At 49.6% G+C, this 10628-nt stretch overlaps 1 protein-coding gene across 2 annotated transcripts; it reads left to right on the top strand.

Annotated features, from left to right (window-relative positions):
- Positions 1 to 1114: 1114 nt before the first annotated feature.
- On the top strand, positions 1115 to 5284 carry GHRL (ghrelin and obestatin prepropeptide). 2 transcript variants are annotated; one of them, XM_042910812.1, is made up of 4 exons: positions 1115 to 1200; positions 1632 to 1753; positions 1993 to 2109; positions 5051 to 5284. In XM_042910812.1, the coding sequence occupies exons 2-4, from the start codon at positions 1646 to 1648 to the stop codon at positions 5276 to 5278; spliced, it is 453 nt and encodes a 150-aa protein (XP_042766746.1). In that variant the 5' UTR covers positions 1115 to 1200; positions 1632 to 1645; the 3' UTR covers positions 5279 to 5284. The 2 variants fall into 2 exon arrangements, with proteins under 2 accessions (XP_042766746.1, XP_042766755.1); XM_042910821.1 differs by lacking the exon at positions 1115 to 1200 and having other exon boundaries at positions 1235 to 1753; positions 1996 to 2109.
- The last annotated feature ends 5344 nt before the right edge of the window (positions 5285 to 10628 follow it).

Genomic DNA, 10628 nt, shown 5'->3' with positions numbered 1-10628 from the left:
GGACACCCTCATCCAAGGCAGCCAACTTTCTAATCTTTACCCCAAACGCTCTACATACACCCACGCCTTCTGTTCACCTTTGCTCACACCGGGTGATGCCCTCCCTTCCATTTTCACCTTCTGCCTGTTTCAAGGAGCCCTTCCTGATCTCCCAGCTCTGAGCCCCTGAGCCCCAGCACGAAGAGAGTTCCTGCTCAGAAATGCTACAATTTCTGTGGAGGCAACTCATTTAGCCCTTAGGAGTCACTGCCTGGGCATCCAATTAGATGAAGCTCTCCAGACAGGGAAGGATTCCCCTGTGATGTTAATTAACTCATCATCCAAGAATGTGTGACCACAGCATACACTTGCAAATCCCACTGGCCAGAACAGAAGGGGCAGTCATGTGCATGACACCTCAGAAGATTTTCACATCCATCACCTCAAAGCCACTCTGAGGAGCGGCTCTGACACAAGGCAGATTACTAGTCATCTGCCTGGGGCCCATCACCCTGGGAGTAGTCACCTGTGCCAGCACTGGGCCATAGCTCTTCTCCCTCCAGGGCCAGTCTGTTCCCTCTCAGAACGTGGCTAGGGGAAGGGAGACAAGGCAAGACATCAGGAAACACCAAGGCAAACCGACGCATTCTGGAAACGATCCCCACGCCTCCTCCTCTGAAAGGACGGTCAGGAGCCTGTGTCACTGTCCCTCCCAGCAAACTCCTCATTCTATCATGGCACTTCCCTGCTTGGGGAAGCATGAAACTTTCCGGAGTCAGGATCCCTATGAGCTCCAGAGGTTTGTGGAAGCCAAAGCAGCATCAGTCACAGAAAATAACATGTTGGGGCTGGAAAAACTCTTAAAAATCTGGTAACCATCACCTCATTCTAGCCAGGAAGAAGAGGAATTTCAGAAGGGGAGTATGCAGAGCAGCAGAGAACAGCAAAGCTGACCTGGACCCCTGAGCCGCCTCCCCCCTCCCACCTGAACCAGAGTTGGGACCACTTGGTGACAGCTGGAGCAGGTGCCAACGCAGCAATCTCTCCGAGCATGTGACCTCCACTGCTGATTTCTACCCAGAGGACACGAGCATATGAGTTCCCAAAGAATGTAAAGCAGCCACAGGAAGTTAGGAAGGGGTTGCTAGTTTAAAACAAACACAGGGCTTCCTACATAAGGACCAGACAGCTACCGGGCACCACTTCCACCAGGAACCCCAGGTAGGTACTCTCTCTCTACTCTTCATGTGTGGGTTTATGGGTTTAATTTACTGTGACTGCTGGCCATTCACAGGCCCAACTGAACAAAGGGGAGGCTGCACAACGTGGGGCGGCTGGAGCCCCCCAAGCCCCCGTATCCCCCGGGGACCCTGCTGGCCCAGCTTCATGATCCTTCATTAAGAAATTCAGCACAAGCTCCCTGGGGCCCAGGACAAACATGGGGAGTCTCACTGCTCAACAGCCTGGGAATAGAGGGCACACATCCTTTAATTCGCTTCTACCTGGGGCAGTGAACAGAGGGAGCCCCTCTCTCAGGGGTAGGAAGAGCTTCTCTACTCTGCAGTGACATCCCAGGGCCAAGTCCCCTCACCAGATCTGGGGTACAGGGAGACAGGGGAGGGCCCACTGCCTGGAGACCATCTGTCCTCCAGGCCCACCTGACACCATGCCCTCCCCGGGGACCGTGTGCAGCCTGCTGCTCTTCAGCGTGCTGTGGGCAGACTTGGCCATGGCAGGCTCCAGCTTCCTAAGCCCCGAACACCAGAAAGTACAGGTAAGATGTCTCCCCACAAAGCCCCGCATTCGAATTGGGGTATCTCATCCCAGCCTTGCCATGTAGCTGCCAGCTGTGTGACCTGGGCAGTGGCTCAAACTCTCTGGGCTTCAGCTATCTCCAAGAGCACAAAGGAGGAATCTGGGTCTGACCATAGGTTCACACCTCACTCTGCTTCCAGAAGTATACGGGGGAGAGGGAGAGGGTTGGGGCCCTAAAAAGAGAATACCTCTTTCCAGCAGAGAAAGGAGTCCAAGAAGCCACCAGCCAAACTGCAGCCCCGAGCTCTAGAAGGCTTGATCCACCCAGAAGACACAAGTCAAGTGGAAGGGGCAGAGGATGAACTAGAAATCCGGGTTGGTTCCTCTGCAGTTTTATGCTTTTGTGGCAGTGGACGGGAGGAGGGAGGGCAGGCTATGAACAGGGATCCACCTACCGACTACTTACGAAATATAAAATAGCACAAAACAGTTGACCCTGAACTGGCTCCAGGTCTTTTCCCATCAGGAGGCAGAAGTCTAAGAGAAAGGACTTTGCTACAACAGAACGGGACAGGACCAGAGCCATGAGCAGGACAGCAGGGGTGCTAGCTGACACCAGATGATTTCAAAGGGGAGCCAGCACGCATGTTGCCAAGACAGCCAGCGAGAGTCGGCTGGTCATGGACTGAAGGCATTTCCCCACAGAAAACTCGTGGCCTCTGGGCCTCTCCAGCCTTTCCTGGGGCTGGAGTGTATGCAGACAGCACCCTGGACAGGCCAGCTACCGCCAGCCCATCTCTGGTGGCCCCTCACCAACCCCCATCTGTAGACAACGACAGGATCGGTGGGGCTTATCGTGGCTCCGACAAATCCTGCCCGAGGTGAGGAGCAAGCTTGGAAATAAAGAGAACATGAGGACAGAGAGGGAGTAAAGGGATTTTGTAGGGGTTCTCTATGCAACTTTCCTGAAAGGCTGGCTGTGGTTAAGGCGATGGTTCTGACAAGCATTCAGATGACAGACACCTCCATGCAGTGGAACCAGAATTCCCCTGGGGGAGTCCTTAATTATCGCACTGCTTGTGTCTATTGACCGGGATCTCATCTGCAAACTGTCTTTCCCTTATCACACACCATTTAATCTCTACAACAACCTGTGAGGTAAGTAGGGCTGACATTATTGCCCTTGTGGTAGAGACAAGGAAAAGAAGTTCAGACAGGTGAGCACACGTGCCTGACACGCCACAGCCAGTGTGTGGCAGAGGCGGGACCTGCAGTCACGGCTGACTCCAGCTCCCAAGCCCCCCTTCCCCTCACTGGTCTGGCAAACGGAGCATGCACAGTGGCCTAAGAACGCCTCTCCCTGGTCTCTTCTGGCCCGAGAAGCTGGAGTGTGTCCTGCCTTGGCCTCCCTCCCTCCCGCCAGCTTCTTCTAGCAAAGGATGAGCTCCCAACCCCCGCTCTCGGACCCTCAGCAGAACCAAGGGGTGCTCTCAGGTGCCTCCTCCACACCACATGTGAGAGCCCCATTCGATTCCTACAAATCCTCAAACCGGGGAATTTCCTGGTGAGACCGGCAGCCCCTGTGGCTGACACTCAACCCAGTCGGGCTATGCTCACTTTGCCCAGACAGGGAAGAGGTTTCAGTGGCTTGATGACTCAAGGCAGAGATGGGATGACCAGAAGTTTCCAGTTCCCACAAAGGCTGGCCTTGGAAGAGGTGGACTGTGCTGCCTCAACTAGAACCCGAAATCTGGAGCTGACAGAGGTGGGGAGGCCTGCATCCCTGGCTGCAGGGTTCTGGACCTACTGCCTGAGCCCCTCCTGCACTGGGGCTCCACCTGTCCCATCCCGGGCCCCCACCGTCCCCCAGACACGTTCCTCCTGGAATCGGCTTTCAGAGCCGTAAGACTTTTGAGACCAAGTCCTGTCCTTTCCCCCGGCGCCCCCCATCCCTGACAGAACTCATGAGGCACTGAGGCCAAATGGGCCTTTTCAAGTCACCAGAAGCAAACCTCCCCATCAGCAGTTGCCATGTGGCCGCCCAGTTCCAGATGCCCTGCCAGCCAGCAGGCCCCCAGACCCATGCTCATGTGGTTCCCAAGAAGTCTATTCAGGTCACCTGTCAGCCACAGGATGGAAGAGAAAGAAATAATTGCCCATGGGAGAGAACAGACGGGCCAAAGTTTCCTAAAATATCAATCCTGTCCTTCCCCACTCTCTCCACCTTCACAGTGGAGACGAGGAAGGTCAGTTTTTTCAACAAGCAGCTATTTGTTTTTCTCACAACCTCTTGGAGCACGTCTGCTCATGTGTGAAATGAGAATAACGGCGGTACCTGCTGGCAGAGAGGCCCGGAGGACTGCACCCGGCGTGGAGGCAAGGCCTTAGGCCAGCCTGGCGGAGACAAGGGGGCTCCACGCTGGGCGTCACTGCAGCCCTGGACTGGACGAGGCTCCAGGGCAGGCGGCAGAAGGACCAATGACCAAAGGCTCCCTCCCACCACCAGGATCCCCTCAGTGACTTGTTCAGACATCTCGGTGACCAGCATGCAGGTTGCCAGGTACCAAGGCAGCTACTAGAGGAACAGAGATAACGATACAGTCTGCTCTTAAGTAGGGGAATCCATGATGTGGCTGCAAACAGAGCTCTTCCCCATTTACCCAAAGCTGAGCTTCAATAAATCATTTGCTAGAGTGCTGACAGAGCTGGGAAAATAGGGTGCTCCCCTGGAGAAGGGAAGAGACAGAGGCACAGAAAGAAGGGAGCACTTGGCTCAGAGCATCTTTCCAGGCAAAGGTCAGCTTCTTGTCTAACTTCCCATGGAACAAGGAAAGACCTGTGCCCAGGAGAGGAAGAATGGCTGGGAGAGGAGGTGGGGGCAGATGAGGGGCAGGGACCACCACCCGGGCTACTGCTAGGACACTGGCGAGACCCACTGTCCTCCCGGTCTCCCTACTGGAGTCTGAAATTCTACCATTGGCAACCTCAAACTTAGGTCTTCCAAAATTACAAGGGGGAGTGGGAGCAATCTCGGGAACCCCATAGCTTTTATGAGCAACCTCACTAGAGGTAAGCAAAGAGTACAAGGTCAGTCTGAAGATGGCAGGGGCGGGAAGAACAGGCCTAAGAAGGCGAGTAATCTGGCTGAGCGGCCTCTCACTGGCACCTGCTGGGCCCGCACACCCTCCTCCCTCCCTGTCCCTGTGATGAGACCCGGAGAGCCCAGGAAATCCTTTGGGAGGTCTGTGTGTTTGGGGCAGAGGTGGGAGGGTGTGACCTCTGACACTTCCTGGGTCTTCCCCACCCCTCCTCCTAGTTCAATGCCCCTTTTGATGTTGGAATCAAGCTGTCAGGGGCTCAGTACCACCAGCATGGCCAGGCGCTGGGAAAGTTTCTTCAGGACATCCTTTGGCAAGAGGCCGATGGTAAGTCATTGCCCCAGTCAGGTCACTTCAGTCTCCATGGAGTCCCAAATGGAGCTCAGCCTATGGGTGACACAAGAGAAGTTTTCTTCCCCTACCACTGCCTCACAAAGAGCTTCTAATTCTTCCTTCCCAAATGTCTGCAGGAGAGCAGACTGGGCTGGGATTTCCAAGTGGCTCAGAAGAGAGGTGAACACAGTCTTTGTATTTCAAGAGCACACTCGCTATGTTCCAAGAACTAGCACACTAACTTTGGGGCCCAGGGAACCCCAATATCCTAACCATAAAATGCAGCTAACACTCACTGTGAGTGCATAAAATTATACCTTTATTATATAACTTCACCTCGTGAACAAAAGGAATTAGTGCTATCATCAGAATAGGCTCTTCTGCAGCCAGTGAAGCAAAGATTTCTTGCTTTTGTTCTGAATCCCTTCTTGGCTTATAAAAACAAACCATTCAATTTGTTCCTGGTCACGGGGGCCAACACCTGCCTTTGGAAGCACATTACAACCTACAAAGCACTTCCCTAACTAACACGGTGTCACCCTGTACCCCCACCAACCACATGAGGTAGGCAGGGAGCATGGCACTTACCTGGGGGGTGCAGAGAAGGAAACCGAGGCTCGGCTTTTAGGTGACAAGATCAACTCACACAGTCCACACGCCAAGGCCAATGCCTCCTCCCCGCATTACAACACACTACCTCCGACATCGCCATTGTGGAAGAAAAGCCATCTATGATGGCACTGGCAGGACAGTGGACACTGAATTTTGACCTCTTCCTTTTCAGAGGTCCTGGCAGATGAGTGATCATCCACTAGAACGACCCACTTGCTTTCCTCCCAACCTGACAGCACCCACCTGGCTTTTAAACTGTTTCTGCAACAACACCCAGTTCTGAGTGGTACTAGCTTAAGAGGTGAATAAACATTCATGCTGTATGCCGAACGTTCAAAATGGAAATTTATTTCACCAGAGGAAAACTTCACATTTCATTGAAAAAAAAAAAAAAATTTTTTTTAATCTATGGTCAGTACGAAGAGCAAGGAGGGATAGGTAGTAAGGCAGGTGTGCATACTTAGGAAACCAAGAGAGGGAGGGGAGAAGAAAGGGAGGGAACAGAAGACAGTTTTTTTTTAAAATACCACAGCTTCCTGAGCACAGTGAAGTTACAATGAGAGCTATTTAGCAATCAGCAAGGATGGGGGACCAGGAAACTTCAGGTGACATTATCAGAGCCAACATCCACTGAAGTGACATCCAAGATCAGAACAGGATCCTGGGAATGTGAAGGCATGAGTATGAAGTTATACATAACTGGGGTGCTTACAACGGCTACTAGCCACTGCTAGACAGGGCTGAAATAACCATTTCTCCTTCCTCCCTGTCCTCTCCCGAAAAGACACGGCAAAGCAGATGCCACCTCACGTAGGCCAGGCTGGGCACTGCCTCGGGGTACTTCGCTGATACCAGGCAGGTGTTCCTAAACACTTTCAACTCCAGCTCACAGCTGAATTGAGACTTGATCCTTAAGTTCCACAACTTAGTTCCACCAAAGATACCAGCCTTCTCAGGAGGAATGTCAGTTATCAGTGATTTACACTTCCACGTAAAACGTGTGAACTGTCTTTGAAGAGCTGGTGATGACAGATGATGCGTGAATCACTAAGGAGAGAAAAAGGTAAAGAACGAGGAGGCTCCAAATATAAGCACTGCCAATACCTATTAGAAACATGTAGGCCGACCCTCTGCACGGAGTTGGGGTAACATGCAGAGCCCGGAAAAGCCTTTGTCAGGGTGCTGGAGGAGCCACGTATCTTCTCGAGTAAAACTATCATCGCCTGGCACTGAAGGCACAGCCCCACTGGCACTAACCACTGATCACACTTGGCAGGCACACTGAAATCCAACTGCCACCCTCAGCAACGAACACCACGTGCACCCTGGAACATCACCATCATCTGAGAACCTCTTAGAAATGCAGAATCTTGACCCAACTGTACCAGGATCTGTATTTTAACAAGATCCTTGGGCTAATAAACAGCTTATTTAAAGGGGCTGAGAGACAACTGGATCCTATTCAATTCAGGCAGGAGAGCACACAGTAGAACCAGATCACCCACTCGGCACAAACTGGTGTTGATTCTCATATAAAATCTCATATAAAACTTCTGAAAATTCACACCTGGCCAGGTGATATCCTCAACAGAACTGAGAAAACATCATGCTCACTTACCTCCTCCCATTTCTCTAGCCCCAGGCTTGCCATCATGTCCATCCCTTATGCCTACCACACACACATACTTGCGTCTCCCAGAGGTCTAGACACTGACTATATGACTACATGGGCACTTTGCACACCAAATCTTTGCTTCTGAAAGCATCTACCTCTAAACCTCAGTAGTAAGATTGAAAAGCATTATTCACCATATAAAGAATTTAAGGTACTGGTGAACACAGTGGGAGAAGAGAAGGAAGAGGGAGAAAGGCAGTAGAAATGCAGGGAAATGACCTTCCTCAGCCTCCAGATGGCCACCCCCTAGGCACTGATGTAGAGACTAGCACACTGTCCTGGAGATTAGCCACATCCTTAAGCTCTATAACTTAGTAGGGGTGCAACTCTTATCATCACTAACCAGGCCCATGGCCCTTTTTTTTTTCTTCTTGCTAGAAGTGAGTCACTTACATATAACACCCAGTGTCCTCCTTAATGCCCATCACCCCTTTAGCTCTTCCCCCCGCCACCCCGCCACCCAACACCCCACCACCAACCCTCAGTTTGTTCTCTGTACTTGGCAGTCTCTTACGGTTTGTTTCCCTGTTTTTATATTATTTTTGCTTCCCTTCCCTTATGTTCATCTGTTTCGTATCTTAAATTCCACATGAGCAAAATCATGGGATATTTGTCTTTTTCTGACTTATTTCGCTTAGCATAATACACTCTAGTTCTATCCATGTTGTTGGGAATGGCAAGATTTCATTCTTTTTCATCACTGAGTAATATTCCATTAAATATATATACCACATCTTTATCCATTCATCTGTCAATGGACATTTGGGTTCTTTCCATACTTTGGCTATTGTCGATAGTGCTGCTATAAACATTGGGGTGCACGTACCCTTTCGAATCAGCATTTTGGTATCCTTTGGATAAATAGTGCAATTGCTGGGTTGTAGGATGGGTCTGTTTTTAATTTTTTGAGGAACCTCCATACTTTTTCCAGAGTGGCTGTACCAGTTTGCATTCCCACCAGCAGTGTAAAAGGGTTCCCCTTTCTCCACATTCTCACCAACATCCATTATTGCTTGAGTTGTTCATGTTAGCCATTCTGACAGCTGTAAGGTGGTATCTCATTGTGCTTTTGATTTGTATTTCCCTGATGAGTGATGTTGAGCATCTTTTCATTTGTCTGTTAGCCATCCGGATGTCTTCTTTGGAAAAGTGTCTATTCGTGTCTTCTGCCTACTTTGTCACTGGATTATTTGGTTTTTTGGGGGTGTTGAGTTTGGTAAGGTCTTTATAGATTTTGGATACTAATCCTTTATCTAATACGTCATTTGCAAGTATCTTCTCCCCTTCCGTCGGTTGCCTTTTAGTTTTGCTGACTGTTTTCTTCACTGTCAGCCCTCTTCTCAATAGCCAGAGGAGGATCCAAGGCTCACACATGGTCAAAGTGGCCTAGGAAGGCAGCTGGCAACCCAAGAAGCATGCATGGATTGAGCTCAAGGCAGCATGGGTGTCAGGCCATGAGGGGAATACAGTCACCTGATGCTTCCAAAACAAAGACAAGGGCTTACTCCTTTTGCAAAGGACTCACAAGCACTCTCCCACTTACCTAGGTGATTTGTGGAAGAAACACATGCTGGGGGGTACGGGAGTGGACATTACAGAGGACACTTGTTGGATGAGCACTGGGTGTTATAATGAAGTGATGAATTATGGGAATCTACTCCTGAAGCCAAGACTACACTGTATGTTAGCTAACTTGAGAATAAAAAAAAAAATAAGTTGAGTGAATGACAAAAAGAAAAGAAAAAGAAAAGAAGTAGATGCTGAGCACCCACTGTGGAACAAGTACTCTCACTCCTGGGCCAGGGAGCATGATGTGATGCAAAGCTAGGACCTTCAGCCTGACCCAAATTTGAATCCCAGAGGTATGATCCAGACCAAGACAATGAATTTCTCAGGCTCATCGCACGTAAAACACCTATTTCCCTGGGTCACTGTCAAGACTGAACATAGTATCCCCCACACGGACACCAGGCACATAGCAGGCATTCATTTATTCGAACCATCACCATTTACTGCATGCCTGCTGTGCACCAGGCATTGTTCTATAAACTTATATGTACTCAACGTAGTCGCAGTTAACTTGCACAAGCCCACTTAAGAGGGAGAAAACAGAAGTTCAGAGAAGTTAGTAACTTTCCAAAGTCAACCAGCAAATCTGTTGCTGACTCCTATCCAGAGCTATGGTACCTGGGTTTATCTTTAGTCCCTGCTTCCCTTGCCTGACTGCCTACAATCCAAGGGGCTTCTTTTGTTTTTCATTTTCCTTCATAATACATCAAAGTGGGGTGAGGACAATTTCAAGTCAACAACTGACAAATAAAATTTAGCAGAGGAAACACTTGAGAAAATGTAGCATTTCCAAAATGGTCCTAGGTCAGCCTTTTAAAAAATTTTTTAATATTTATTTTGAGAGAACAAGCACGCACAAACAGGGGAGGGGCTAGAGAGAAGGAGACACAGATTCCCAGTGAGGCTCCACACCATCACTGCAGAGACCAATGCTGGGCTCAAACTCACAAACTGTGAGATTATGACTAGGTCAGCTTTCTTAAACCCATGCCTCCATGCATCATTTAATGATGCCACTAGCTTAAGTTTCTCTGAAAGAGCATGTATTTATCCCTGGGGGAAGCGACATATTTGCTGGGGGAAAAAAATCCTCCTTATAAAAAACTTTGGTTTTGGAGCATAAAAAAAAAAACTTTTTATAATATACCTGCTACCTTAGTACAGTAACATGTATTTAACTTACTATACACTTATAGGTGTGTGCTTAGACATTCATCTGACAGCGTGCAAACGTAAGAATGAAGACCCACACTTAGTTACCTTCTTTAATCTGGATACGCCCCCAACCATCACTGACGAATGAGCGCTCACTGTGATCCAGGGGCTGGCCGGCCACTGACCAGTACTTCAGCCATCTCTGTTTGATGCAGTCTGTTCCGTCACTATGTAGCTCAGTGGCCATTTGCCCTTATTTTATAAAACTGATGCAAACGTGAACGTGCTGACGGTAAACAATAAGTAACTGGTCCCAAACTTAATACAGAGGAAAAGATGGAAGCACCACAAGAGCCGAGAGCAGCAGATTTCTAGCCACAAATAGGACTACCCCTGAGCAGATGCCATCAACCGTGTGCTCTCCTGGGAAGGAATGGAGGAAACAAAGTGAT

This window comes from Panthera leo, chromosome A2, assembly GCF_018350215.1.
Source record: "Panthera leo isolate Ple1 chromosome A2, P.leo_Ple1_pat1.1, whole genome shotgun sequence".
Classification (NCBI taxonomy): Eukaryota; Metazoa; Chordata; class Mammalia; order Carnivora; family Felidae; genus Panthera; species Panthera leo.
This window is presented reverse-complemented; position numbering and strand designations above follow the sequence as displayed.